The 27,319-nt window shown below is 35.5% G+C and overlaps 1 protein-coding gene across 16 annotated transcripts in view; it reads left to right on the top strand.

Annotated features, from left to right (window-relative positions):
* ADD3 (adducin 3) overlaps window positions 1-27,319 on the top strand; it is a 116,465-nt gene that overhangs the window by 77,453 nt on the left and 11,693 nt on the right. For all 16 annotated transcript variants that reach the window (XM_010969779.3, XM_045506631.2, XM_010969776.3 and 13 more), the window contains 7 exons: window positions 11,238-11,461; window positions 22,228-22,375; window positions 24,118-24,269; window positions 25,245-25,325; window positions 26,193-26,342; window positions 26,824-26,967; window positions 27,079-27,177. In XM_010969779.3, coding sequence (XP_010968081.1) covers window positions 11,267-11,461; window positions 22,228-22,375; window positions 24,118-24,269; window positions 25,245-25,325; window positions 26,193-26,342; window positions 26,824-26,967; window positions 27,079-27,177 — 969 coding nt within the window. In that variant the 5' untranslated portion in view covers window positions 11,238-11,266. The remainder of the gene's footprint in view (window positions 1-11,237; window positions 11,462-22,227; window positions 22,376-24,117; window positions 24,270-25,244; window positions 25,326-26,192; window positions 26,343-26,823; window positions 26,968-27,078; window positions 27,178-27,319) is intronic.

Below are 27,319 nucleotides of genomic sequence, written 5' to 3'. Positions count from 1 at the left end.
TTATAGCTTTAGAAAAATCACTCAACACTTCTGAGTATAATTTTCCCTCATCTGTAAATGTGATCCTTGAATCTAGTCTGAAATATTCCAAGAGAGCTCTCAGAATCAATAGCCATTATAGCAATAAAATCCTAGTGCTTTGTTGGGTAATTAAATCTTCTTCTATTTGGACACTTAGAAAGTGCCATCTGTATTACTCAGTGCCAGTTTTAACATTTTTTTCTTGACTTTTGTGTACTAGTTCAGTTTTCCAAGTCTGTCAATTTCCATGTCAGTTGTATATAAGATCTTGGCTAGCAGTTGAAAGTAGTTCATGTCTTTTACAATTTAAAATGAGTAAAAATTTCACTGATCAATCTGAGGATGTGGCTTGTCGTAGTATATGCAGAGTCCAAGTTGTTTTCTAGAATTTTAAATACCTTCACAATTTTATAGTAACTTTCATTAAAAAAAAAAAACAAAACTAACTCAAAAAACCAGTATTTGTTGTTACTGTTTTTAACCAAATTTGCTGCTTTGAAGTCTTGGTGTATCTTTGATGATTATTTTAAATATGAAACAATAGGCCTGGTACTTGAAAGTACAGCCATATTTTTGCTTGTGTTCTAGAGAAAGCTGTTAAAACTGCTAAGAATTTCAAGTTTGGAAAGACTTTTTATAAGTAATAACTTTTCATAAGATTGTTTTTACCATTCCCAGCCTAGAAATAATACAAACCAGATTGATTTGGAAGGAGTTGTGATACAGTAAAATAACTCAGTTCAGCCTCCACTGTGGAGTTCTCTGCCATTGTGGGGACTACAAACATAAGCAACGAAATCTCAAAAATTGAACTAGAAGTAGATACGAGTCAAGAAAAATGAAAAAAAAAAAAAAAACTGGCAATGAGTAATACACATGGTACTTTCTAATTGAGAAGAATTTAGTTACCCTACAAAATACTAGAATCTTATTGCTTATAACCTACTATAAACATTTCTTTAAAAAAAAAAATTAAGGAATCATTTCTTATTGCCTTTCGTCTCTCCAGCACATATTCACTCCCCACCCCGGCACATACTTTCTACTTCCCATCTGACCGTGGACTTAGAGTTCCTACGGCACTGTTTTTCAAACTGTAGATCACAACTTATTGGTAGATCATGAATCTACTTGACCAGCATTTTTTTTAATGAATAGATTAAAATAGAAAGTATCAGAATGTACCGTTACAGTAAGGGAAAGAAACACATCCTGAATTTATTTCAGTTTTATAGCTCATGTGTTTGTATGTGATTCCAATATTAAATGTATTTCTTATTAGGGATTGTCATTTTTGAAAGTTCAAAAGCCGTCATTCTTGAGTGTTTCATCTAATTGTATCTTGAACCTGATGTTCTTTAAACGTACATATTGGATAGTTACTGCATAAATATTTGGATAAGATTTTTAAAGCTAGAATTTTGTTTATGCTTGATGCCTTGTTTCCAATCTGCATGGCCAGAGGAAAACCTGCAGTGTTAACAAGTTTATAACATTACTTTTTAAAAAATTTGTTTTCTGCATCATTTTCAATTCAAAGAACACTGTAAAAAGTCTAATTTTTTACCCCAGTGGAATTCATACTGGTTTGCACTGATGTTTATATTGCTCTGAAGTACTAGAAAGCATGACTGGGTATATGCAGTATTAAAAATAGGGTTGGTTAATTTTAAAGAAGAGCCTTGGAAGCAGAAATATTTAGGCTTAGGATTAGCTGTTCAAGGTTAAGAGGAACTAGAATCTACCACTTAATTTCCTTAAAACACCCTTCCTTAGGGGGCAGTATATAAAGATGCCTGACTCCCTTCCAAGTCCTGGCAAATTCTGGTACTTTTTCTTCTTGAGCCTCTGTAGAACCTTTCCAACCCATCAGTACCACCCAATAGCTGGAATTGGCGTTTGAAAAGAAACTTCTAGCTACCCTTGCCTGAGTCTGGGTTGTGATTAAGACCGTGGGCTTTAGAGACCAACAGACTAGATTTAAATCCCTGGTCCACCACTTGCTAACTCTTGGACCTGAAACAAGTTACTTCTCAGTGACTTTATTTCCTCATCTGTAAAACGGAGATAATATTTACCTCATAGGTGGTATTTCAAGTCCAGTAGCTAGCACATAGTAAGAGCTTAGTAACTGATAGTTGTTTTTAAATGCTGTGATGACCCATCACTAAAGTAAGGAATACCTAGTTATTGTTGGAAAATCTCTTGCTATTATGATTACCAAATTATATCAAGATTCCTTATCTGCCTCATTATGGTACTAGATCAGGGGATACCAGCAGGATCATGTGAGGTAGAACTAGGAAAATCTGAAGGGTCTTTTGAGATGGCCCTTTAATTTCACAGTTGATCATGGTAACTTAATGATGTAATTACTTATTTACTTCTTTGTTTTCCTCACTAGACTGCAAACCTCAGGAAGAACTATGTCGTATTTGCTGTTTTATCTCCACATACTAGGACCTTGGCGGATAGTAGATGCTCAGACACTTACTGAATGAATGTTCCATAGTTCCTCTGAGGTCACATAGCACTTGGGGGAAATGCTAAGACTTGAGTCCTGGTTTCTTTATCCTCAGTCCAGTACTCTGCACCATTCTGCATTCTTGTTGAAAGGATTACATTCAAGGACATTTTTAGCATATAACTAAAAGGTTTTTAGTCTGATAATCAGATAAAGCTCCTAGAACATTTTTACTATATTTAACTAAGTGAAAATTTCTTATAGAAAATAATCGTTTTTAAATTGATCTCACCACAACAAGATTTTTTTGAACTTCCTTAACAAAGCCAACAATTGAGTTAATGTTTCCACTTGCTGTGTCCCCTGGCTTATAAAGACTGGTACTGAAACCTAAACAGTATCCATTAAATGCTTTTTAAAAATATTTTATTTTGTCTCCTAGGGACTTTATATTTTAACTGTTCTTACTTGAGTAAACTGTTACGTAACCAGATTTTAAGTTCCAAAAGTTGTTCTAGACTAATTGTCATGAGAAGTATTTTGCAATAACCAGTTGATGCTACTAGGATGTATGCATTTTTATTCAAATGCAATTTAGTTACATTGACAGAACTGCTTTAAAATATCTTCTGGTGCAGAAAATATTTAAAAATAGCCACAATATAAGCTTTATTCTTTCTGTAGAGTTGATCACATTCTTACGTGAAATAGAAACTATAAGCTTGACTTCTTCCATTACTGTGGAATGGCCCTTTAAAAATAAATGTTTTAAAATTTAAGATAATTGTAGATTTGCATGCAATTATAAGAATTAATACAGAGAGATCCTGTGTTCCCGTCATCCACTTTCCCCTAGTGGTAACATCTTATAAAACCATACTGTAATATCACAATCAGGATATTGACATTGCTGTAATCCACTGCTTATTCAGATATTCCCAGTCTGTGCAGTTTTTTCACATGTGTATGTTCATGTATCCACCACCATAGTCAAGATATAGAAGGGTTCCATACCACAAAGACCCCTCTTATAACCATACCTGCCTCCCTCCCTGCTGTATCCCCCTCCCTCTCTCTGGAGCATACTCCTTCCCAACTCCTGGCAACCACTAATCTATTCCTCACTTCCATAATTTTGCATATGAAGGATATTGTATAAATGGAATCATGCTGTATGTAACCTTTTGGATTGGCAATTTATTTACAATAGTGTGTATCTAATTCATTCCATTTTTTTATATTTATAATATTCCATAGTATGGAAAAGCCATAGTTTGTTTCATCATTCACCTGTTGAAGGACATCTAGATTATTTCTAGTCTGTTATAAATAAAGCTACTATGAACACTTGTGTATGGATTATATGAACATGTTTTGTTTTTCTGGGTTAAATGACCAGAAGAGCAATTGCTGGCTCATATAGTAGTTGCATATTCAGTTTTTTTAAGAAAATGCCAAACTGCTAGAGTTGCTGGACCATTTTATATTCCCACTAGCAATATATGAAGGATCCAGTTTCTCTGCAGCCTCTCCAGCATTGGAGATTATCATTATTTTTTGTTGTTGCTTTAGTCATTCTGGGACCAGTGTAATAATTCATGATTTTAATTTGTGTTTCCATTGACTAATGATGTTAAACATCTTTTCATGTGCTTTTCTATAATGGATCCTTTTCAGTGGAATGGATGTTCATGTCTTTTGCCCATTTTCTAGTTGAGTTTTTGTTTGTTTTTTACTGTTGAGTTTTGAGAGTTGTGTATTATGCATGCTAGTCCTTTGTCAGATGTGTGGTTTGCAAATATTTTCTTGTGTTCTGTAGCTTGTCTTTTTATCCTCTTAACAGAGTCTTTTGCAGATACACATTTAAAATTTTGATGAAGTTCAATTTATCAGTTTTTCCTCGTGTGGCTCATGTTTTGGTGTCAAATCTATGAGCACTGCCTGAGCCTAGATCCTGAAGATTTTCTATTTTTTTCTAAAATTTTGTAATTTCTATTTTAAGTTAATTTGGTCTATTTTGAGTTAATTTTTATCATAGTAAAATACATATAAATTTTACCATTTTAAAGTGTGTAATTCAGTGGTATTAAGTACATTCATCATGCTGTACAGCCATCACCATTGTCTAGATCCAGAGCTTTTTCATCATCTCAAACAGAAACTCAGTACCCGTCAAGTAGTCACTCTGCATTCCTCCCCCCAACCCTAGCCCCTGACAACCATCAGTCTGCTTTTTGTCTCATGGATTTGCCTATTCTGGATATTTCATATAAATGAAATCATACAGTAGATGGCTTTTTGTGTCTGGTTTCTTTCACTCAGCTAATGTTTTTGAGGTTCATTCATGTTGTAGATGTATCAGTACTTCATTTCTTTTATGGATGAATACCATTCCATTCTGTGGAAAACACCACACTTACTGTTTATCCACTCATCAGTTGAAGAACATTTGGGTTGTGTGTCTGCCTTTTGGCTATTCTGAATAGTACAGCTATGAACAGTTTATGTACAAGTTTTTATTTGAATACCTGTTTTCAATTCTTTTGGGTGTATACTTAGAAGTGAGTTAATTTTTTAATAAGGTGTGAAATAGATTGAGGTTCTCTTTTTTCTTTTTCCTTTGCCTATGGATGTACAATTTCATAACCATTTTTTGAAAAAGTTTTCTTGGAATGGCCATATTAAAGACTCTTTTTAAGCTTCTGGAGAATCACTAGAATTTCTGGACGTATACAGTAATTTTGAAGAAAAGCAAAAGAATTTACAGTGGAGTATTGTAAGGATAGTTTGGTAGGTTTTACTAGGATTTTCTTTATATTTGTGAAAGTTTAGGCTTGGATATTTCTATTACAGATAAAGCAGTTGTATTTTCTGTGAAAGAAACATTTAGATGATGATGGTAAGATAAACAGGTGAGTAATAGAGTTTTATTTCGTGGATGACAGGAAGCCATTTAAGATTTTAAGAAAGTCAGACATAATCAGATCAAATTAAAAGATGAAATTTAAGAACAATAACTCTTGATAGGATGGAATATGGGCTCTGGTCAGACAAGACTGCTGCAAAGATGTGGAAAGGTTTTCACATCTGTTTTAAATGAACTCACATGCATTTTCTGTGACATTCTGACTCGGAATCTTGAAAAACAATTTGAGAAAATCAGCCTCAGATTAATAAACCTGGGGCCATTTTGCATATACTGCTTATGAGTTGTTAGTTTTCCTTGAATTTACTCAAGCTCAAGGACCTAAAATCTTAACTCCTGAAACTAGCTTGAGGAGAAAACTTTTATTTAAAGAAGTCTACTTAGCTGCTATCTTTAGGGGCCTATTATTATTATTGCTCTTTTTCTTAGACTACTTTATTCCCCAGCTCCAGAAAAGAATGTTTTAACAGTAGTAGGTAACACAGGCTTGATTTCTTAGTCTCATTAAAACTGTTGAACTTCATACAAAATACTGTGAGAAAACCTCTGGGTCAACTTTTTAGTGAAGGAGAATAGAGTATATGTGTTAAAAAGTAACGGTTACTAATACTTCTTTAAAGTTTCACTTCGAAAACCCAATTTTTCAGACAGTTGATATTGTATAACCTGCTGAGAAATGGGAGGAAATAACTACTTTGCTTGCCTTATAGGTCTGTTAGGGAGCTTGCATTGCCTTCTAAGCAAGCGTGAAATTCACCTGTTTCTTTAAAACTCATAGACCTTTTCTTTATAAAAATAATGCAAGTTACCTGCAGGACTGACTTTTAACACCAAATTTTTGAGCAACATTGCTCCTATAAGATGTGCTGTTTATTCCAGTGCTAACTGGCACATTGCTGTTTCCCTGGCCTATACCTTCTTTAGTGTGAGAAAATGTTACATTCTCGAGGAAGCTTCCCCTTGTGATGGGTAGAATCCTTTTCACTGGGTTACGGGAACCTCTGAACAACTGTGCTAGGAGCTCCCAGAAAGATTTGATTCAACATCTCATCCAAACCTCTAGTACAGGGCCTGGCATATGGGAGACGCTCAGTAAATATTTTTTTGAAGGAAGGAAGACCTCTAACATGTATTTATCTACAGCAAGTTATTTTACTGTGAGTACTTTGGGTGGTGGGGGGAGGGACCTTTTTATCATTTCAGACTAATTTAGGAATTTTTTATAAGCATAGAAATCACTTATTTTTATATTGTATAAGCAAATTTATTAGGTTCAGTAAAAATTATTTAGTATTTTCTATTTGGTATCATAAGCTTCCAGAAAGGTATCTGGTGTTAGGTGTCCTATTAGTAACTATATAATTAAGGTATAAGTGATATAACATTGTATATGTTTAAGGTGTATAATGTGATGATTGGATACATGTACAGTAAAATAATTACCACAATAAGGTTAGTTAACACAACCTTTACTTCACATACTGATTTTGTTGTGGTGGTGGTGAGAACATTAAAGCTCTATTCTAATAGCATCTTTCAACTGTATCATATGGTATTGTTAACTGTGGTCACCATGCTGTACCTTAGATCCCCAGAACTTACTCATCTTATAACTGAAAGTTTGTACCCTTTGACCTACATCTCACCATTTCTCCCACCCCTCAGCCCCTGACAACCACCATTCTACTCTCTATTTCTATGAGTTTGATGTTTTTAGATTCTATATATGAGTGAAATCATACAGTGTTTGTCTGTGTCTGTCTGACTTACTTCACTCAGCATAATGCCGTCAAGGTCCATCCATGTTGCTGCAAATGGGAGAGAATTTCCGTTACTTATGGCTGAATAGTATTCCTGTGTGTGTGTGTGTGTGTGTGTGTGTGTGTGTGTGTGTGTGTGTGTGTGTGTGTGTGCGCCACATTTTCTTTATCCAGACATCTGTGGATGGGCACTTAGGTTGTTTCCATGTCTTGGCTGTTGTAAATAATGCTGAAAGCATCTCATATTTTTTCTGAATTCTGTTTATGTTCAGATAATCTTGTGGATCCTAAGTGTTTTGCAGGCTTGGCAGTAACAGTTCAGTCGGTTGGTCTGCAAAATTGCAGATAATCAGTTGTGGCTTATTGGTTTAAAATCTGTGTAAAACTCTTATTCTTGAGCAGCTATGTATAGAAGAGCACCTAAATGACAAGCTATTATTCATATTCTTTATTTCTATATATTTAATATATATTCCCAAGTCTTATTCCAAGTACATAAAACTTTGAAATTTCTTACATTACCAAGTCATACTAAATAATGAGCTTTTGAAGTTTTTAAAAAGTGAGAATGTTTTGAGTCATTTCTAATCTTATTTCCCCTTTTTGGTGTCATTTCCTCAGTTTTGACAGAGTCTTATAAACTCCCAATTGCTTAATATTCAGGACAGAATGTAGGCAAAAAGTCTAAAAATTTTGTATCCCTCTTATGTTTTACGATGTGAAATAGTATGTGTCATTGTAAAGTGGACTAGGAGACAGAAATTGTGGTTTTGAATATTGCCTATGACATAAACAGTGCAATTTTTGGCAAGATGTTTAATCCATTGAACCTCCAGATTATTAACCTCTATCTCATTGTGTAGTTGCAAAAATAAGATAGAAAGGTGTAAGAGCATGATGTAAAATTATAACTGTTAACGTATATATAATATGTTTTTATTTTTAAAATGGATGGTTAAATGTATTTTCCTCTTTGCCATACTCATCTAAAAATGCATTCATCAAGAGTTCTTTAAACTCTGAGCTTTTGCTTATTGATGTTTCTGTTGTCAATTTCTTAAACCAATGCTGAGACAGCAAAATAAATCTACCACCACAGTTCCTTGCTTTTTGCTGTTTTTTTTTTAACTTCTTTTTTTTTTAAACATTTTTGAGTTATAATCATTTTACAATGTTGTTTCAAATTCCAGTGTAGAGCACAATTTTGCTTTTTGCTGTGTTTTAATAAAATTAGTTTATAAACATTAGCAAATTCAGTTAGACACAAGCTAATTATCTAACTATTCTCCACGAGGCCAAACAATGCTTTGGGGATTGAGGAACAGGTTACATCCAACTAAAGGCAACATTTGTGGATTGTCTTTAAAAAATGACTTAAGAAACCAATGACCTAGTGCGGTAAACTTAAAATAGAATTGATTTTTGTTAATTGATGCCCATTTATTAAGTGCCCACTTAGTCTATACTTGGCCAAGTCAGCATGACATTTACTAATACATGTGAGTCTGTTTGCTTTTTAAAACACTTTAATTCTCTTTGAATTTTATCTGTTAGTAATAAACTATTTTAAGGAGTTCGAAGGGACTTGTAAACAGCTTCTAAGAAAGTTAGGTTCCAGATTGGTTAGATTTTGAAACTGCTGATAACCCAGATGGAGATGAAAAAAGAAGTTTCTTACATTTGGTGCTCTGTGCACCACATTTTTGGATAATAGCAAGATGATGATAAATACAATAGGTTAGTAAGCCAAGCTAGTAACAGTGTAGCAAAATCTAATTTTTGAAGAATATAATATGGCCAATATTTCCATTAGTAGTGGATGTTACATAAAGAAAAGAGACACCTATAATGATCAGATACTCATTCTTTATTTGAATGTAATGAATTCAGATTTGGAAGATTCAATTATACAAAAGCTCATTTTTTATATTTCTAACATTGATAGTTGCTTTCTAGTCATAAAATCAAAATTTCATTAAAACCATATGATATAAAATGTTTTTAACCATATTTCATGAATTTGGGGAGGTAGTACACTAAAATAATTTAGGTAGCTTATAAAATGTTGTATATGAGATTGGCATTGGCAAGTAGAAGACAGAACAGTTGTAACATAATTTGAAAAAAATATTTTTTAACATTTTTATTGATTTATAATAATTTTACAATGTTGTGTCAAATTCCAGTGTAGAGCACAATTTTTCAGTTATACATGAATATATATATATGTTCATTGCCACACTTTTTTCTCTGTGAGCTGCCATAAGATCTTGTGTATACTTCCCTGTGCTATACAGTATTTTTAACAGAATAAGTTTACATTTCCAGGACAAAAATTAATTCAATAAGTTTTATGTTTTATAATGAGCTTCCTGAGACTAAGTTGGGTCAAGGCAGCTTTAGAGATGAACTCTACCAGAGAAAACTTTTTAGAGACAAATCCAGTAACCTCACTGGTTGTCACTGTGTTTAAAAGATGAGACCAGATGTCTCTGGTCTTTATTAGGGATTCAGATCCCTAAGAAGAAGGTGGTCTTTGCTTTTTCCCTTCTGGATCTATTTAGAAAAGTGTTCTGCTGGGAGGGACTCAAGCTGTTGAAGAATCTGCAGTTTCAGGTTGACAGAAATTTCTCTCTCCTTAGTTTTCTACATAAATAGAAAAAAAAATACTTGGAATGTTTTACATTTAACTTTCCTTATTATGAAGTAATTCTTCCCACCAGGCAAATAATCCGTTGATGAATAAATACCATTTTGTAGTCAGAATGGTTTTTTCTGTTACCCAATCATTTATATTCAACAGATTGTATTTGTCACCACCTGTAGTGAAAATTGTGTTAAAGCAAAACCATCTTTACAATTTCTTTTTAAAAATTTGTTTCCTTTTCTTCCTTGTTGCACATTTTTGTATTTTCTATATTCATTTCAAAAGAACAGCCAGGTAAAGGGAAATGCTAAGTATTGGTGCCCTGTTCTCTTGATTTAGGCTTATGCCACATCACTTCTGCAAGCTGGAGGAAGCACTCCTTTAGTGTGCAGTGACGGTTCCTCTCTGCTAGGTCAGCGGCACTCTAAGTGTGGTCCGGGATCAGTCTGCAGAGTATGATATTAAGTGTTTAGAAACTTCTTGCAGTGTGACATTGCCATGACATCTAAGACATTATTTTGTATTTTACAAAAAATATTGGTCCACAGCAAAGTGGAGAATGTTCTTTACCACTGAGAATTTGAGAAGCACTGGGTTAGATGACTTCATCACTTTTTAACACTAGCCGGCACACACTGTGGGTGGGGTGTGAATGTTAAATGACTGTCCTGTTGATCTAGCTATCATTGGTTGATGGTTAGGTGCTCATCTATAGCAAAGCCCAAATGAATTTGTTTCCCTGGCATAAAATCAGGGATTATCCTAAGTGTCAGTAATAATTAAGTGAATCAGCTATTCCTTTAATTAAGTGAAAAGGCTATTCTGAATAGCTTTTTATTGTTTCTTACTTGGATTTGAAGCACTATCTGCCAAAGTTAAATAGTCTGGCAGTCTTAATAATTCCTATATTTTTCCCAGGAAGTTATCGCATCATTTGAAAAATTTAAAGTTGTGTTTCTGTCATATGTTAGTAAATTACATTCACTGTAAAATATAGTGGTCATTAAATATGGCCAAAGTTTAATCTAACAAAAGCATAAGTAAGAGAGAAAAGAGAAGCTCCTCTAATGGTAATCACCTAATTGTGAAATTTTGCCATCGTAGGTGTGACCTTTTACTTTTGGATATTTTGATCATTGCTTTTTTTAAAAAGTTCATTCAGCAGTTGATAGCATTATTATAATTGAACCACAAGTTTCCACTAGCTCTGAAAATACCAATTTCCAACTTAGCATTATAATCTAAGGTATTTTTACCTTAATAAAAAATTATTCTAATATTTTTTGAGAAGCTGCCTTTTAGAGAAAGTTGCCACTGCTACTCTGAGGGCAAAAAAAAAAAGTTGTACTAGATCCATGTAAAATTTGAATTTAATAGTGAATTTTTTAAGAATGTCCTACTTTGTGTTTATTAATGCAGATAACAAGGGGAATCAGCAGGCTTGAAGCATGAGTTCAGATGCCAGCCAAGACGTGGTCACTACTCCTCCTCCTCCCAGCATGCCTCACAAAGAGAGGTATTTTGACCGCATCAATGAAAATGACCCAGAATACATTAGGGAGAGGAACATGTCTCCTGACCTACGACAAGACTTCAATATGATGGAGCAGAGGAAACGAGTTACTCAGATCTTGCAAAGCCCGGTGAGTCGAAATAATTAAAGGCTATAATTTTTCTTCCTCTTTGTAAACCTTGATATATTGAGGTAGGAGGTATCTTAAACTACTCCCAGGTTAGAAGAGGGGTGAGGAAGAGTGACTAATTGCCTCCTGTCTTCCAGAGGTAAAATAAGCACCTGATTTGTAAATTTAATTTGCAAGGCTTTAATAACAGACTAGTATTGTCTTGGTGGCGTAAATTTTCTCGAGTGATTTCTGAGTGTAATGTTTCGTTAAAGGAGGACAAAAGATGCTACTGAAATCAAGAACCAATTCAGACTTAATATCTGTGAAGAAAAGAAAGGTGTGAGTGAAGTGTTAGGAACCAAGAAATGAGTTAGATACACCCCATGCACATATTTTCTTCTTCCTTTGGGTTTCTTGACACTCAGAGCAGCATAGGAGGACTTGAGGTTTGTGAGGATGTCTGTGATTTGGCAGTTTAATGTTACATACACCTAATGTAGGTACACATATATGCATACACACCAAACTAGATTAGACATGGATTCTAAACTTAAGCTGAAAATTCTGTCTGCGCAGTAACATCCAGACTTTGTAAATCATATTCAAGTGATTTGTTACTTTCTTATAAACCTTTAGTGGGATTGTAAAGGTCACAGATAAGGGATGGAAAATAAGAGAACAGCTTGATTTAAGATGCAGAATGAGTTCATAACTTTATATATAATGAAGATCATGGGCCCCTTAAGGCCGAGTTCAGCATGCATAGACACATGATGCCCAGGTTAGAGCTATATTAGATTTCCAACTTAGGTACTAAAATAAGCACCAAGACATAGAATTGCCTGAGGTGACCCTGATAAATCATTTTTGTTGTACCCTTGTGAATTTAATCACAGAGGTTGAGTCCAAAGCCAAAGGGGAATTCCACTCTCGAGTAATTCTCCTGTACCAGTGGCCTGGATAAAAGCAAGTACAAGTTATAAAAGCAGTGCAAGCTTTGAGGAACTTGTATAGCTTAAATGTAAAGCTATCTTTTAAATAAACCCTTAAAGAAACCTTTTTCCAGTGGAAAGGAGATTAACTAGAAAATTCATCATGAGAGAGTAAATGTTCAGTGCCTCTTTTATGCAGACAAGTTTCTATCTTTTTAAATACTTAAAGGGCTTGTTAATTATTTGGATCAAAATAAATATATTTCCTTCTCTAAAGAAACCCCACTTTGAAGAACTAACTCATTAGCCAAAGGATAATGGTGATATGTAGAATAAAGTAACTGAAGGAATGAGATAAAGTTCAGATTTTGTTCAAGATTATTAAATATTGAGTTTTCTTTGGGAAGTGCCCCAAAAAGGACCATTCAACTCAAGCTAAAGTTTGAAAAGTACTAAACTACATTTCTGTGCCAAGGTTTTTGTTTTATAATTTCCCCATTAAACTAAAGACAGAATAACTGTGAGTAGATGACTTTTTTTTTTTTTTTTTTTTTTTTTTGTACTGTGTATTGCCATTTAGTTTAAAAGTATTGGTTTTACTTATGCCCTGGGGAGCTTAATGAAATAATGGGAAAGAGCAGGCATATAGATTGTCATTTCCATATTCATGTAGCAAGGGTGATAATTTTCAACCCAGAGAAGCAGAGAAGATTTTAAAGAATTGTGGATTGATCATTTTTCCCCTAGATCTTTGCTAGTGAATTTAAAATCTTATTTGTGAAAGACTTGGAAAAGTATATATATTTTGTCTTTCTGCCATGTTTTAGGACAATGGTTTTCAAATTTCTCTTAATACAACAAAGTTTCTACAAAAGGAAATGATATATAGTGGCCTCCTGCTAAATAACAATTACCCGCAAAACTTAGCAGGTTAAAACAACAAGCTTTATCGTCTCATCATTTCTGTGGGTCACAAATTCAGGAGCAACTTAGCTGAGTGGTTCCGGCTTCAGGTCTCTCATGAAGTTGCAGCCAAGACATTAGTCAGGGTTGCTGTCATCTGAAGGCTTGGCTGGCGTGGAGGTTTTCACTCTGAAGATGGGTCACTCACATGGATGTTGGCAAAAGGCCACTGTTCCTTGCCACATGGACCTTTACCTGGGGTTGTTTGAGTGTTCTCCCCAAAGCAAGTATCTGAGAGCAAAGTGGGGCTGCCTTTTATGACCTAATCTCAGACAATAAACACCATAATTTTCAACATATTTATTAGCTAGAAGTAAGTCACTATGTTCAGTCACTATTAAGCTTCACCTTTTGAGAGGAAGATTGTCCACTCTCTGATCACAATTTATTTTAAAAGCACCACATTCTGCCACAGCTTATTTACCTTCCTTCCACATGCAAAACACACTCTCCTAACATCCCATTAATTTTATCCCATTACAGCATTAGCCTGAATCTAGAATATCATCATCTAAATCTGTTCCAGGTACAGATGATACTTCTCAGGGGTAATTTCTTAAGTATGACTCCTTAAATACAGTTCCTCTCAATCTATAGACCTGAGAACTAAAAAGACAATTTTTCTGCCCCCATGCACATCTAGTGGTTGGACAGGCAAAGATAGCTGCTGTAGACATCCATGTTCAAAAAGGGGGGAAACCGGGGGTACAAAGGAGTCACTGCTCCATAGCAGTTCTGAAATTCATCTGGGCAAATGTTTGGGAGTTCCCTTGATGAAGACTCAGTTTTTCTACTTAGTAGAGATGAGTCTCCCTAGCTCTTGGCTCTGCCCTATGGGCTTTTGGTTCCACCGTCTGAATCATCCTTCCTTTTCCTTGAAAGAGCCTGTATTTGCAACTGTGTGTTTTTCTCCCCCTACATTCAGCTTGTAGAGGTTTTGGAGTTCAAAGACCTCTTCTTGTTCTGTCTTTGTTCCTTTAAGCCCAAGCTTGTAATGTTTCTGCAAATATAATTTTCTTAAATCTTTGTGGATCTCCTGTGAATACGAGGGTTTACTCTGTTAGACAAAACCCATAACCAATAAGGATCAAAGTCAAAGGTATTATTAATTTATGTTCATAAGAAACAAATTTGTAAGCCTCCTATTTAAAGTGCTGTGTTCATTTGGGAAGAAAAGAAATTAGGAGAGAAACTAATAAAAGCAAAATATAATACTTCTATTAAGTACTTTATATACCAGGCACCTATTATGTACCAAGTCCTATTTAATCCTCAGAACAAGTCTGTCAAAGAAATATTACTATCATCCCTAGTTTACAGATGAATAAACTGAAACTTAGAGGCATTAAATAACTTGCTGAAGTTTTTACAAGCTTAGTTAAATGGTGGGGTCTGGATTTAAACCCAAAGCTCATACCCTTAACCACTAGGCTGCACCATTGAAAGTATTCAATAACCATGAAAAATTCCACCCATATATTATTATTTCATTCTTCTTCGAATTCTGTTGCTCAAGTTAATTCAACCCAACTCAAGAAGAGGTTTGAATCATAAGACATTTTGATAACTATAAATTTGGATGACAAACAGCACCTTATTGCCTTGAGCTGAGAAAATAAGAGAAGAGCAATTTGTCTCATCCTGACTCCCAGGTATTCTTTCTAGGAATTTCATGGCCTTTTGTCATTTTTTTTTAATTTAATAAAGTATTTGTCTTAGAAATCAAGTGCTGGTGAGTAAATTGGTTTACGTAGAAATTTTGTTAATGCACTAAAAAGAATCCATATACTTACATATATATACACAGACACAGACATATATATGATTGCCCTTGTCTCAGAATGAAATGTTCAGAGCAAACTTTTAGAACTAATGATGGGCCTCATCAAAGTTAAAGAAGCATTTAAGATGAAAACTGACAGCACGTTGTGCATAGTAGATATTTGGTAAATTATGAATACATGGATGGATGGCTGTATGAATAGCTGGATGGGCTTTGAGTCATTAAACATTTGAATGTTGTTCAGCCAGCTACTACTGAACTTGACTGCTTAAATGAAAAACAGTTGGTGGGTTTCAGAAAAAAGAATGAAAGTTCTTAAGCCGTATCACTACAGGAAACAATTCAGACAGGTTAACAGAAGTGTGTAATGTTACTCCGGAAGGTAAGACAACAGCAGTGTAGGTGGTGGTTGCTCAGGCATATGACACATTAGCATGTCTTAATAACAGGACAATGTAATGCTACAAGCTTCTTTTGAAGATAGGAGAAACTTTAAAGCCATATACATCTTAGAATACCACCATAATTAAGGCCTAAAATGTTAACAGATCACCTTAATTAGAATAGTTGGTCAAAATCACCATGGTTCATCTGGTCACTTTGGGAGTTTCAGATCCGAGTATTCTTTGTTAACTTTGTTTGCATTTTTATTATATACCAGCTTTAAGAAAATACATTATTCTAACCTTTAGCTTTCTATTAAGACACTTTTAGATACAGGAGAAAGACCAACCAGAAGAAAATTTGGTTTATTTGTTTTTTCTCCTTTTAACAGGGACCAGTGGTAATTTATTTCCAAATGAATACATTTCTTAATGGAGAAATTCTAAGTAAGTTTGTTATGCTCCTAATCCCACTTTAGGAGAGATCTAATAACATAATTGCAGGGTGCCTTGGGAGCGGCAAATCTGTAATCTGTTTTTCTTTTCACTCCAGTTTTTCTCTCTAGTAATTAGTATGAGGTTGAACATCCAGATGTGGATATTTAAAATCCATCTCTGATATGTATTAGTATTCTGTTACCTGATTTTCATGAGTTCTAAATCAGCCTGTGTAAATTTTTTAGCCTTAACTAAAACAATCGCGTCAAGTCAGTTTCTTTTATTGGTATTCTTTTTCTGTGATTTAAAAATAAAAAATTTTTCACCTATTGCCACTTTCTCCTGAAAGTTCTCATCTTAGATGCAGAAGCCTTAAGATCTGCTATTTCAAATTACTCCTACTTTTGTTTTATAGTATATATGAATATGCATGTGCTTAAAGTATATTCTTACCTTACCTGAATCTCAAATCTCTGAATCTTTCGTGTTTTTACAAGTTTACTTTTATCCATACCTCTGTGAGTTCAGAATTTATAAGATCACTCCCTCAACATTGACAGAAGATATATAAAATAGAAGAGGGTGTGAGATTCAGAGAAGGGTTTTAAGGCACCCTTTCTCTAATTTAAACATTTTGTTTTTCACCTAGTGGTTTTCTTTAACCACGCTTTTTTGGACATGTATTTGTTGAGAGAGCTGTCCCAGCTGTAATGTTCTGAGGACAAACCAAGTTTTAAGTAGGATTTTGTTTGAGCTCAAGAAAAACTTTTACAAAACTTACGGCTTTCTGTGAGGATTTATTTCTTATTAAAAAAAATGAATTTCTCCCATTAGATGATGGACAGGCCTTACACAGGAGAAATTTCTCGTTTAAGTAACAGGCTGATAAGATTGTTTTCTAGAGCTTCAGATTCCAGTGCTGGTAACCTATGAAATGGATCTTTGCCGTCATTAACTCACTTAGGATCAAGATCAGATTCTTTACTTATTCTTACCTTCTATCTAGGAAAATGAAAAGAAACTCTAACTTACAATTATAATACTTGAGCACTGAACTAGACACTCGGGGAGACTTTAAAAATGTAAAAAAGGCACAGTCCTAGCCATCAGATATTATGGTTTAGCAGAGTAGAAGAAATAGATCACAATCATAAGCGTAGTAACAGTGAGCAGAGGAGGAACGATCGATCACAATCGCAATATGTGTCATATAGGCAAATGTTAAAAGATTTCAAAGTGGGGTGAGAAGAGAAGAAATATGGAGATCCCTTCTAACTACAGTGATTAAAGTAAAGACTTCAAGGAGAAGGTGGAATTTAAGATGAGTGTTGAGTAAAGGTTGAGAATTCATTTGGTGGAGGAACAGCAGAACCAAGCATTTCCATTTGATGCTCACTGGAATGAGCAAGGATAGAAAAGTACAAGTTGTGATCAGAGCACGTGGTGGTAGTGGTACATACAGCCAGAAACTGACCTCACAGATTGCAGAGACCTGGAGTACCAGACTCTTGTGACCTAAGTTAAGGGCCAGCCCATTTTCTCTTCATTTCCAGTTTAAACCTGTTTATATAAATTTTTATACTTGCATATATGCATATAGTACTTATTTTGGATCTGGGCTCACTGCCACCTGTTAGCTATATGACATTAGCAAACTCACTTAACTTGAGCCTCACTCTCCTTGTTGGTAAAAATGGACCTCATGCGATTGTTGTGACAGTTAAATGAAATAACATAAAAGCATGTAGTGCAGTGCCTAGCATATAGTAGGCAACAATTTTGGTGGAAATGTATATATAATGTTTTATGCAGTATTGCTAATTTAAAGCATTTTTATGCTTTTGTGACAACACTGAAGATTATAATTGTAGGTCATTAGACAGTATTTTAGTTTTTGAAGGTCTGAAAGCGTCTCTCACCCCGATGGCACTCTGACTTACTCATGCTGAAGTATTCAAGGTGTAACAACCCCCACTACCTCCTCTTCTCTGTTCTTCTGTGTCTGAGAAGGAAGACAATTTATGCTGTAAAACCACATATGTGTATGTGTTTAATCTTTCAACGTGACTTGTCTCTGGTGGAGACCTTAGGGAATTGTTGGTTTAATCTGACTTCAGAAGCCCGGCATGTGATCTTGCTGCCCTACTTCTAAATTAGTTTCTCATTCTACTTTGATGGGAGAATTCCAGGCTGCAAGATGGCAAGTACTCCAGGATCTGCTCTGTAACTTTTTTTTTTTTTTTTTTTTGCTTATCCATCATTACAACCGAATGCTCTAACCTAGCCTAAGATGTTTACTCGTGCTTCTGATCAGAGCACACCTGCTACCTTATTAGTTGTACAGGCGTACCTTGGAGAGATTGTGGGTTCAGTTCCAGACCCCTGCAATAAAACAACTATCACAGTAAAATGAGTCATGTGAAGTTTTGATTTCCCAGTGCGTGTAAAAGTTATGTTTACACTATATTGTAATCTGTTAAGTGTGCAATAGTGTTATGTCTGAAAAAACAATGTACATACCTTAATTTTAAAATAACGTTGTTGGAAAAATGGTGCTGATAGACTTGCTGCCACAAACCTTCAATTTGTTTAAAAAAAAAAAACTGTGATATCTGCAAAGCTCAATAAAGTGTGAAGCGCAATAAAATGAGATGTGCCTGTATTTGGCTTCAGTGATACAACTCATCTCTTGATAAAATTAGGCAAAGAGCCTGTGCCCAACTGAGAGTCTGAGATTTTAATCTTTATTCCAATTACCTGTTAGTTGTGCAACCATGAGCAAATCATTGCTTATCTCAGGACTTTGTTGTGAGATTCAAGTGAATCAACTGTAAAGGATTATTTTATCAGCATTGGATTTTAGTAGGAATATGATTGACTATCCATCATAAAGATAAGCAAAATTTTTATTCTTTTAATATAATATTTTAGTGAAAGTGTAATAAGTTTATTGATAAATTTTTAAAACCAACTGAAACAATTTTATATCATTAGTAAATTTTACACTAACTTTTGTGGGTTAGGCACTTATCTGAACAATATTTCAAAAATATTTGAAACATTAATAAATGAGTAATAAATGTTCCTTACAAAAATGTTAAATCTTTTGAAATAGAAGAATTCATATCTTTTGAAGCACTGTCAACTACATAAAAAGTCTGGGGAAGTTTCACTTATTTTGAAAATTATTTTCTTCTATACAGCATAGACTATTTCACTAGCTTTAAAGGGGAAATTCATATTTTTCTCTTAATTGATTTCAGAAGGGCTTATACATTCCTTTGTGACCCTCATGGATCATCTCAAAGCTTTAGGATTGCACTCCCTATATTGTAGAATAAATGGAAGTGAAAACAGCATTGTCACTAATGAAAAAAAGCATTTGACCTGAATGCTTGCCTCTGACATTTATTAACTCTGTGACCTTGAACAGATTTTTCAGCCTTTCTTACTGAGCTCTCTCATTCCACCTGGTAGAAATTTCTCATCAGTTTCATAAATAGTTGTGATTCTCTTGAGCAACTAGTTTTTTTTTTTTTTTCCTAAAGCCTTTATAAATCAGCATACTAAGCAGATTGTCTCAATTTGTGTTGGCTGCTGGAGACTTTAGATAAAGTTTGGCCCATCTCTAGCAAATGATACAATTTTATAGTGTACACTTTGTATCTTAACCTCATTCTTGGCTCTGTCTAACCTCCTCAAGCATTTTTCTCTTTAGCTTGATTTTTCTTGCCTATATTGAATTTATTTTTGTGTCATTTTAATCTGTGCAATCTGCCTTAAATTATTCCTAGAATATGAGATGGGGCAGTCAATAAAATAAATAATGCCTACTTCTCAGAGCTATTATGATACATATACTAAGTTTTTGGGGTTTTTTTTTTTACTGAATCAAAGAATATTGGGTATAGCTGCTTTGAACTATAAGTTTAAGGAAAAGGAAAGTTTAAACAGAGTTTGGTTTTGAAGAGAAGATAAAGTCTCAAAAGAGCAGATTGGCCCATTGCCAAGTGTCTAGAAGTTTTCTGTAGTTTATATAAAGATAAATGAGTATATCTGGAAGATTCTTTTCTTTCCAGCCTTAAACATGGTAAAACACTCATGTTCTTCATCAGTATGAAGGTGTCCATCCATCTTCTATGCAGCTAACCATCGTTTTATGTTCACAGGGTCTTAGAAATGTATTAATGGAGTTTTCTGATAAATGTAATGTGTCTTTGTAGAGGATATTTTATACGATAACTTCTCTGGTTTAAATCATGTATTTAAATGAACTAGATCAAAGTCAATGGAATTAGATGTTTAGAATTTTTAAATTATGTTAAGGATTTACATTGAACAAGCCTTGAATTTGTAAAAGAAAAACCGTATTTAACTGGTGTAAACTGCTTCATGAACTCAGAATTGAAAAACTATATTTTTTACATTAATCACTCAAGCATCCATCTGCTGTGTAAGCAGAAAGTACACCATCTTCCTCTTGGAATTTCTGCTTTCCCCTAACTTGTCCCAAGAACTTTAGTGGCTTACATAGTCCAGAAAGGTTCATCAGGCTTCCATCTCTAAGGTGTGGTGTGTGATGTACACGTGTGTCTGCATCTGCAGAAGAGTCATGCCCAAGTCTGTTCAGTCCACCACTGCCACTGTCACAGGCCCTCCCTACCACATGGTGATGGTGTTGAAAACTTTGTCCAACAAAAGATGCAGGTTCACTGTTGACCCACATCTCTGTGCAGGCCACCATGATGAATCAGGGAAGAATGAGCTCCCTCTCTCTTCTGTGCTAAGCCCGGGTAGGGTATTCAATGGTGCCGCATGGTTGAGCTCCCAAGGTTACAGCTATTCGCTGTGTTAGCACTCAGCTCTTTCAGTTAATATCACAGATACCTTTCAGCTCTTGTTCTAAAAGCAACACAAGCATTGAGTCAGGACTGGTTTTAATATTTACTAGCACCTCATAGCCTCAGAACTGCAGTTCCCCTTTTCACTGTGAACTTCTATGCCATTACTTAAATTTTTTTAAAGAGTTCTTCTTTCTGAAAACCCTAAGATATTTAACCATCCCCTAAGCAAGGCTGCATCTAAGCAGCTGCTCCAGGAGATCTTACTCCCAGTCTTCGAAGAAGGCTACTGTCAGTGACTCGGAGAGCCACCCTTCTAAGGAGAATTTCCCGGTGATCCCCATGGTGTCCGTACCTACTCCTCTAGGAGGTAATGATTCCAAAGCCATTTTCTGCTTTCTCCCTCCTAGGTGAAATGGGAGTAAATTAAATTTAATTTTTAGCAGGGCATTCTACTACCCATGTACCCAATCTCAAAAGGAAGAGTAAGGTCTAGATGATTTATATTGCAAGAACCTTCGTGTTTAAAATGAATGAATATAGACAGAAGCAAGAGAATAAATGATGAATTTGATAAAATAAGTGTTGGTTGGATGTGATGGAAATACAAAAACAGCTATTTCAACTAATATGAAGGATTGAAAGATGTTTCAAATGATGAATCATATTAGCAACTCAAGGGTTACTGGAATAGAGATTTTTCTCTTAATGTTCAGGATTTTTTTATATAAACACTGTTCCTGCCACACACACACACACACACACACACACACACACACACACACACACCACACCACACCACACCACACCACACCACACCTAAAAAGAAAAGGTAACAGCAGAGTTCCAGAAGAGGAACATATAGTACCCAAAGTTAGGGGGGAAAGTTCTTTCTTTAGCACAGTGTTGCAGAAGGGGAGTAATAAGCTCTCAGCTCTTTACAAGTTTGCTTTCAGAGTTTATAGAGCTGAGGAATTGCCATGGAAATCATAAAATGGAGGCCATGATTTACTGTGTCTTCGTCAAGACTTGTGCTGTGAGTCACTGTAGTCAGACTCATGCCCCTTTCAGATAGGGGCGGACGCTGCCCTAACCTAGCTGACGAGGTCTCTTCTTGCATCAGTCTGTATTTGGTGCTCTGGCTGCATGTTATTAACAGAGTTGCTTTTACCTGTACCTGTCTATTGTAGATGTTATAATAGTTTATTTTCTTTGAAATTAAAAATACCTAATGATTTTTCCTCCTCTGAAAACAAGCTTCTTGCTTTTTCTTCTAGTGTTTTAATTTTATTATTTTGTGTTTTCTGTTTGTTTTAAAATAGTATAGATGAAAGTTATTCCAAAGAGGAATGGGAAAGATTGATTATTTCAGAGCAAGTTATGTTTGGGTCGTTCTGCTCCAGGTAAGATGCATGTGTTCAGTGATAATTTTTGCGTATTACAGGCCTTTCGGGAAGACCTGGAATGCCTTATTCAAGAACAGATGAAGAAAGGCCACAATCCAACTGGATTACTAGCATTGCAACAGATTGCAGATTACATCATGGCCAATTCTTTTTCAGGCTTTACTTCACCTCCCCTCAGTACTTCAGGTCTGTAAAATTTTAAAAATTGTAATCTTATCTTTACTTTGAACACTGCACATCTCTAGCAGCATATTCTGCTCTGATTCAGTCCTTAAATTTATAACATCCAGTACTTAGAGTACAATAGTGTTAGTCTCGCTTACTTTTTCATCCCAACCAGACATTTACTAGACTTTGGAAGATTACAAAATAATTATAAAATGTGGCCCCTGCCCCAGATAAATGCATAGTTGAGTTGAGACATAACAATGAATGCACAAAAGATTAAAACTGCAAGATAACTGTAGAGGAAAAAATTACAAAGCAGCTCATAAGAAATTGCCTAATGACCTTTTCTAAGCCATCTTGCTGTAAACCCAGTGTTGAAATTGATTATTGGCTGAAGTGGACTGAGAGAACTTTATGGAAGTAGTGAGGCCTGAAGTAACCAGGCTTTAAAGGATGGAGCAGTTAGACCTTGGTCTAAAAGAGTTTAGGACATTTTATTTATTCAACAGTTCTTTGGTGAGAACACCAGTTTGGTTAACTGAACACTTTAAGGATACCAAGAATCATAAGGCATTGAGTTCAAGCTCAGTGAGATGTACAGAACTCACTGCGGTACTGGGGCAGGTGCCAGGCCATTAGGGACTACTTCATCTCCGAGATAAGGGGTTTTCTTTTCCCCTTTTTTTCTTTTCCTTCTCTTTCTTCCTATATTACTTCTTTTCTTTCTTCCTGATTAAAGGTTTATAAATAGGAGTTTGATGAATTCAAGTACTTCCCAAACAGAAGAGTAGCATGAAAAGAGACATGATGGTTGCACTCTTAAGTGGATCAGAATGTTGGCACATACATACTGGCTAACGGATCTTTGAAAGAGTCCCAGTGTGAGTTATAAGTGCTTGAACTAAAGTAGTGGTTGTGGGTACAAGAAGGTTGAGATCAATGAGAACGGCAAAGCCAAGGAAAAGTAGAGAAGACAGCAACAGGTTTGAATGTGGTGATGGCAGAGGCAGGGGGAGGAGAATGAGGAGTTTCAAAATCACTCACTCTCCCAGCTTGGGAGAAACATTCTGTCAGAAGGAACAGAAAAATTAAAAAGATTGACCTAGTTTGGTTCACGTTTCCTGTAATATTGAGTATCTCTTATGAGCCATACACCCTAATAAGAGTGCGTAAGGGCAAAAGGATAAGAGATCCAGACCATACAAGCCTGGAGAAGAATTCTCTGTGAGAGGGGGTAAATGGTGTCCAGGAGAATGAAGACTTGAGCAAAAGTTGAATGTAGCAATTGGATTATTAGAGATTAAGACTAGTTTTTGTTGCTTGGGAAGAGCAGAAACCAGACCACTGTTTGAATGCATTTTTAAATATCTTTTGGTTGAATAAAAGTCAAAAGAGGTAATAGAAAGGTAGCTTTCTGTCGAGATCTTTTCATCATAAAATTAGCAATAACCTCAGTATTCATAACGTTTTCACCATTGGGATCACATGACCATTTTTCCCCAGTGGTGTGAGCCTAGCGTCCCTAATATCACTCCCTAACAAGTACTAGATGAAACAGCAAGACGATAGCTGGTACGTGTTTTTACACTCAGTGTACTTCTCTGAAGGAAGATAAGCTAATGAAACATTGTGTGGGCTGATAAATTTCAGATCACCATTTACAAGGCTGGGACACTCCCAGACCCGGGCTGCCTGGCAACTAATTTTCAGGTAAAGAATTATTTGACCTGAATCTCTCTCCACAATTTTTCCTCTTTTAGGTCTCGGCATGGTCACACCTATCAATGACCTTCCTGGGGCAGATACATCCTCATACGTGAAAGGAGAAAAGCTTACTCGCTGTAAACTTGCCAGCCTGTACAGACTTGCAGACTTGTTTGGATGGGCCCACCTGGCAAATACGTATATCTCAGTGAGTCCTTTGGCTTTCAATTCCTTTTTTAAAAAATCCCAACTAGAAGGCAACTGTACTCCTCTCACTTTTACTCAGAAGTCCAGTTTTCAGACCTTATTCTCTGAACCTAGCATGCCAGATCACAACCTTATCCTGATTTAAACTTTATCGCTGCAGTTACCCCAACTTTCTTCGCCGCTTACTATCTGTGTTGATCCTTTAATTCAGACCAGTTGTAGAACGTATACCAGAAGAAATCCTGCTGACAGAATTTTCTCTGTGTGTATTAATTATATCTGTGAGTCAATGATATTAAAAAGTGCTTTAAAAAGCATTTGGGGCAGGGAAAACGGAAGGGGTCAGGGAAGTTTCCTCCCGGGTCTTTATTTTTTAAATACGCTTTTCCCATTCATCATCATCTTGTTTTCGTGTTGCCACATTTGGAAACAAGATAATATTTAGAAGCAAAGAAGTATGAAAATATCGTGTGATAAAAATGGCACAGATGTGAGATACAGTCTTCCTACAACTTTTCATCCTTTCCTCTCGGCTGTTTCTTAGTTTCCCCTTCCATTTCCACCTTAATTCCTTCTTAGGAAGAGACTCTGTTGTCTTTCCTTTGCCCATTTCCCCTTAATTTTTATATTGTAAATCAAGATTATCATCATTACCACATTCATTTGAATAATATTGTCATTTGTTTCTCATGAATGTAGCTGACCCTAAACAACCTTAGAGCCCCCAAATTAACACTTTAGGTAAGTCCAGTAAATGAGAAGCTAACGTTAGAATTTTTTAGCAAGTGCTTAAAGGTTGAGGGAAGAAAACTTTTCAAGGAAAGTTTTACGTTGCACACCTTTCATTTCTGCTTTGGTCATTTTCCCCCAGATCTCTTACAGTTATTCATTGTAAATATATTCCTAGTAATTTTCATACTGGAAAACATGAACACCTCATAGTAATTCAATATTGTTTGTTTTTTCTTTCTCCCAGGTAAGAATAAGTAAGGAGCAAGACCACATAATAATAATACCCAGAGGCCTGTCTTTTTCTGAAGCCACAGCCTCCAATTTGGTACATTTTTTATTCCTGTGTTACTTTTTCTGTGCTTCCTTGTGCTTTTCTGACCGTTTTTAGCTTTTAGTACAGGACAGAACAAGAAAAGGTATGGATGGAAAAACATTTACCAATGAACAGGGAAGAATTTGAAAAGTTAATATTTATTTTTAAGAAAAGCTTCAGGGTTCAAGAAAAACAGGGTAGTTGAAGAGCCTAATAAATGAATTGTTCTAATCAGTAAACCTATTCATGTTTTGAAGAGAATCTTTTGATTTTTTTTCCACCCTGTACTCTCTGTAATTTGTTTAAAATTAAAAAAGAAAGAAAGAAAGAAACACACACACACACACACACGTCTGTGTACTTCACAGGCAAATTTAAACAAAGTTCAGTTGGTGTGGGCATAGGGTCTGACATTCCAGCATTTTATTTTTCCATGATTTTACTCCTAGCCACTGACATTGTCCTCTAAAATAGCAGGAACTACCTTGGTTCTGGTGCTGCAGTGTTAATTAGCAAATGGACATTTTTCCAGCCAGTTCCGTAAATGTCAGACTTGTCCAGACCTTTGGTGAAGAGCTTAAGTTATTCAGTTTCTTGGAAATTGTGCATCTTGCTAAATACTAAGTTTTGTTGGAGACTACTTATTTTTGTAAATAAAGTTTTATGGGGACAAAGGCCACACCCATTCTTTTACGGTAGTTTGTGGCTGCTTTTATACTCTAGCGGTAGCATTGAGTAGTTGCAGCAGAGGCCCACAAAATCTATAATATTTCCTACCTGCATTTTGATAAAAGTTTGCCACTCCCTGGTTTAGCTTGTAGAACTCAAGCAAACTTTGATGCATGTGTACCAATTAATTACGTCTTTCTGATTTTCTAGGTGAAAGTCAATATAATAGGAGAAGTGGTTGATCAGGGAAGTACTAATTTGAAAATTGACCACACAGGATTCAGTCCCCATGCGGCAATCTATTCAACACGTCCTGATGTTAAGTGCGTGATCCACATCCATACCCTTGCAACAGCAGCTGTAAGTCACTGCAGGGCCAAAAACAACAATAACCCTGGGAAGTGTGTAATTTTCAGGGCTTTCCTTACATATGATACTTTACAGTCTGCACGCTTTCAGATCTGCCATTTGAAATCATTTTCAAAATATTAATCCTCTGCATATCCAGAAAGCAAAAGGCCCTTTGGACTAAATGCTGTCATTCTAGGAAACAACTGGAGAGATAGCATTTGCATTTTTGAACTAATCATTTTAATAATTGGGTCACTGAGTTCTTTAAAGCAAAGCTTCTTTCATAATATCTGGCACAGCATGTAAATTGAATAGTAGGCCAAGTTCTTTTTTTCCCTCTTGAAGAAGCAAAGAACTAAAGTGGGAGGTGGGTTGGAATGGTGAACACAGGGAAGAAGCCAGTGCTTTCTGAGCTAACTGGAGAATCCATTTCTACAAAAGCGTGATTAGTAACTAAATGTGTCATCTTGGCATGGACCCAATCAAATAGGTATCCTCCATGAAGTGCGGGATCCTTCCAATTTCTCAAGAGTCCCTGATCCTGGGAGATGTCGCCTATTATGACTACCAAGGGTCACTTGATGAACAGGAGGAGAGAATTCAACTGCAGAAAGTTCTGGGACCAAGTTGTAAGGTATGTAGTAGAGTTTCTATCTAAGGAGCTATTTTGGTGCTGTTACTGTTGATGAAAGCAGTGTGAGCTATGCCAGTTATTTAAAGGGATTGCTTTGGGATTCTATTTTAGGTGCTGGTACTCAGAAACCATGGTGTGGTGGCACTTGGAGAAACAGTCGAGGAGGCTTTTCATTACGTTTTTAATGTGCAGATAGCCTGTGAGATTCAGGTAAGAAATATTGTTTACCTCCCCCCCCTTTCTTTTTCTTTGTTATTTGTTTACTTGGGTTTTATGTTTACTTATTTCCAAAGTTCTATCAGTTGGTGGCGTTTTACTTTATTTTATCTTTTAAGAGAAGTTCTGCTTCACT

This window comes from Camelus bactrianus, chromosome 11 (genome assembly GCF_048773025.1).
Source record: "Camelus bactrianus isolate YW-2024 breed Bactrian camel chromosome 11, ASM4877302v1, whole genome shotgun sequence".
Classification (NCBI taxonomy): Eukaryota; Metazoa; Chordata; class Mammalia; order Artiodactyla; family Camelidae; genus Camelus; species Camelus bactrianus.
This window is presented reverse-complemented; position numbering and strand designations above follow the sequence as displayed.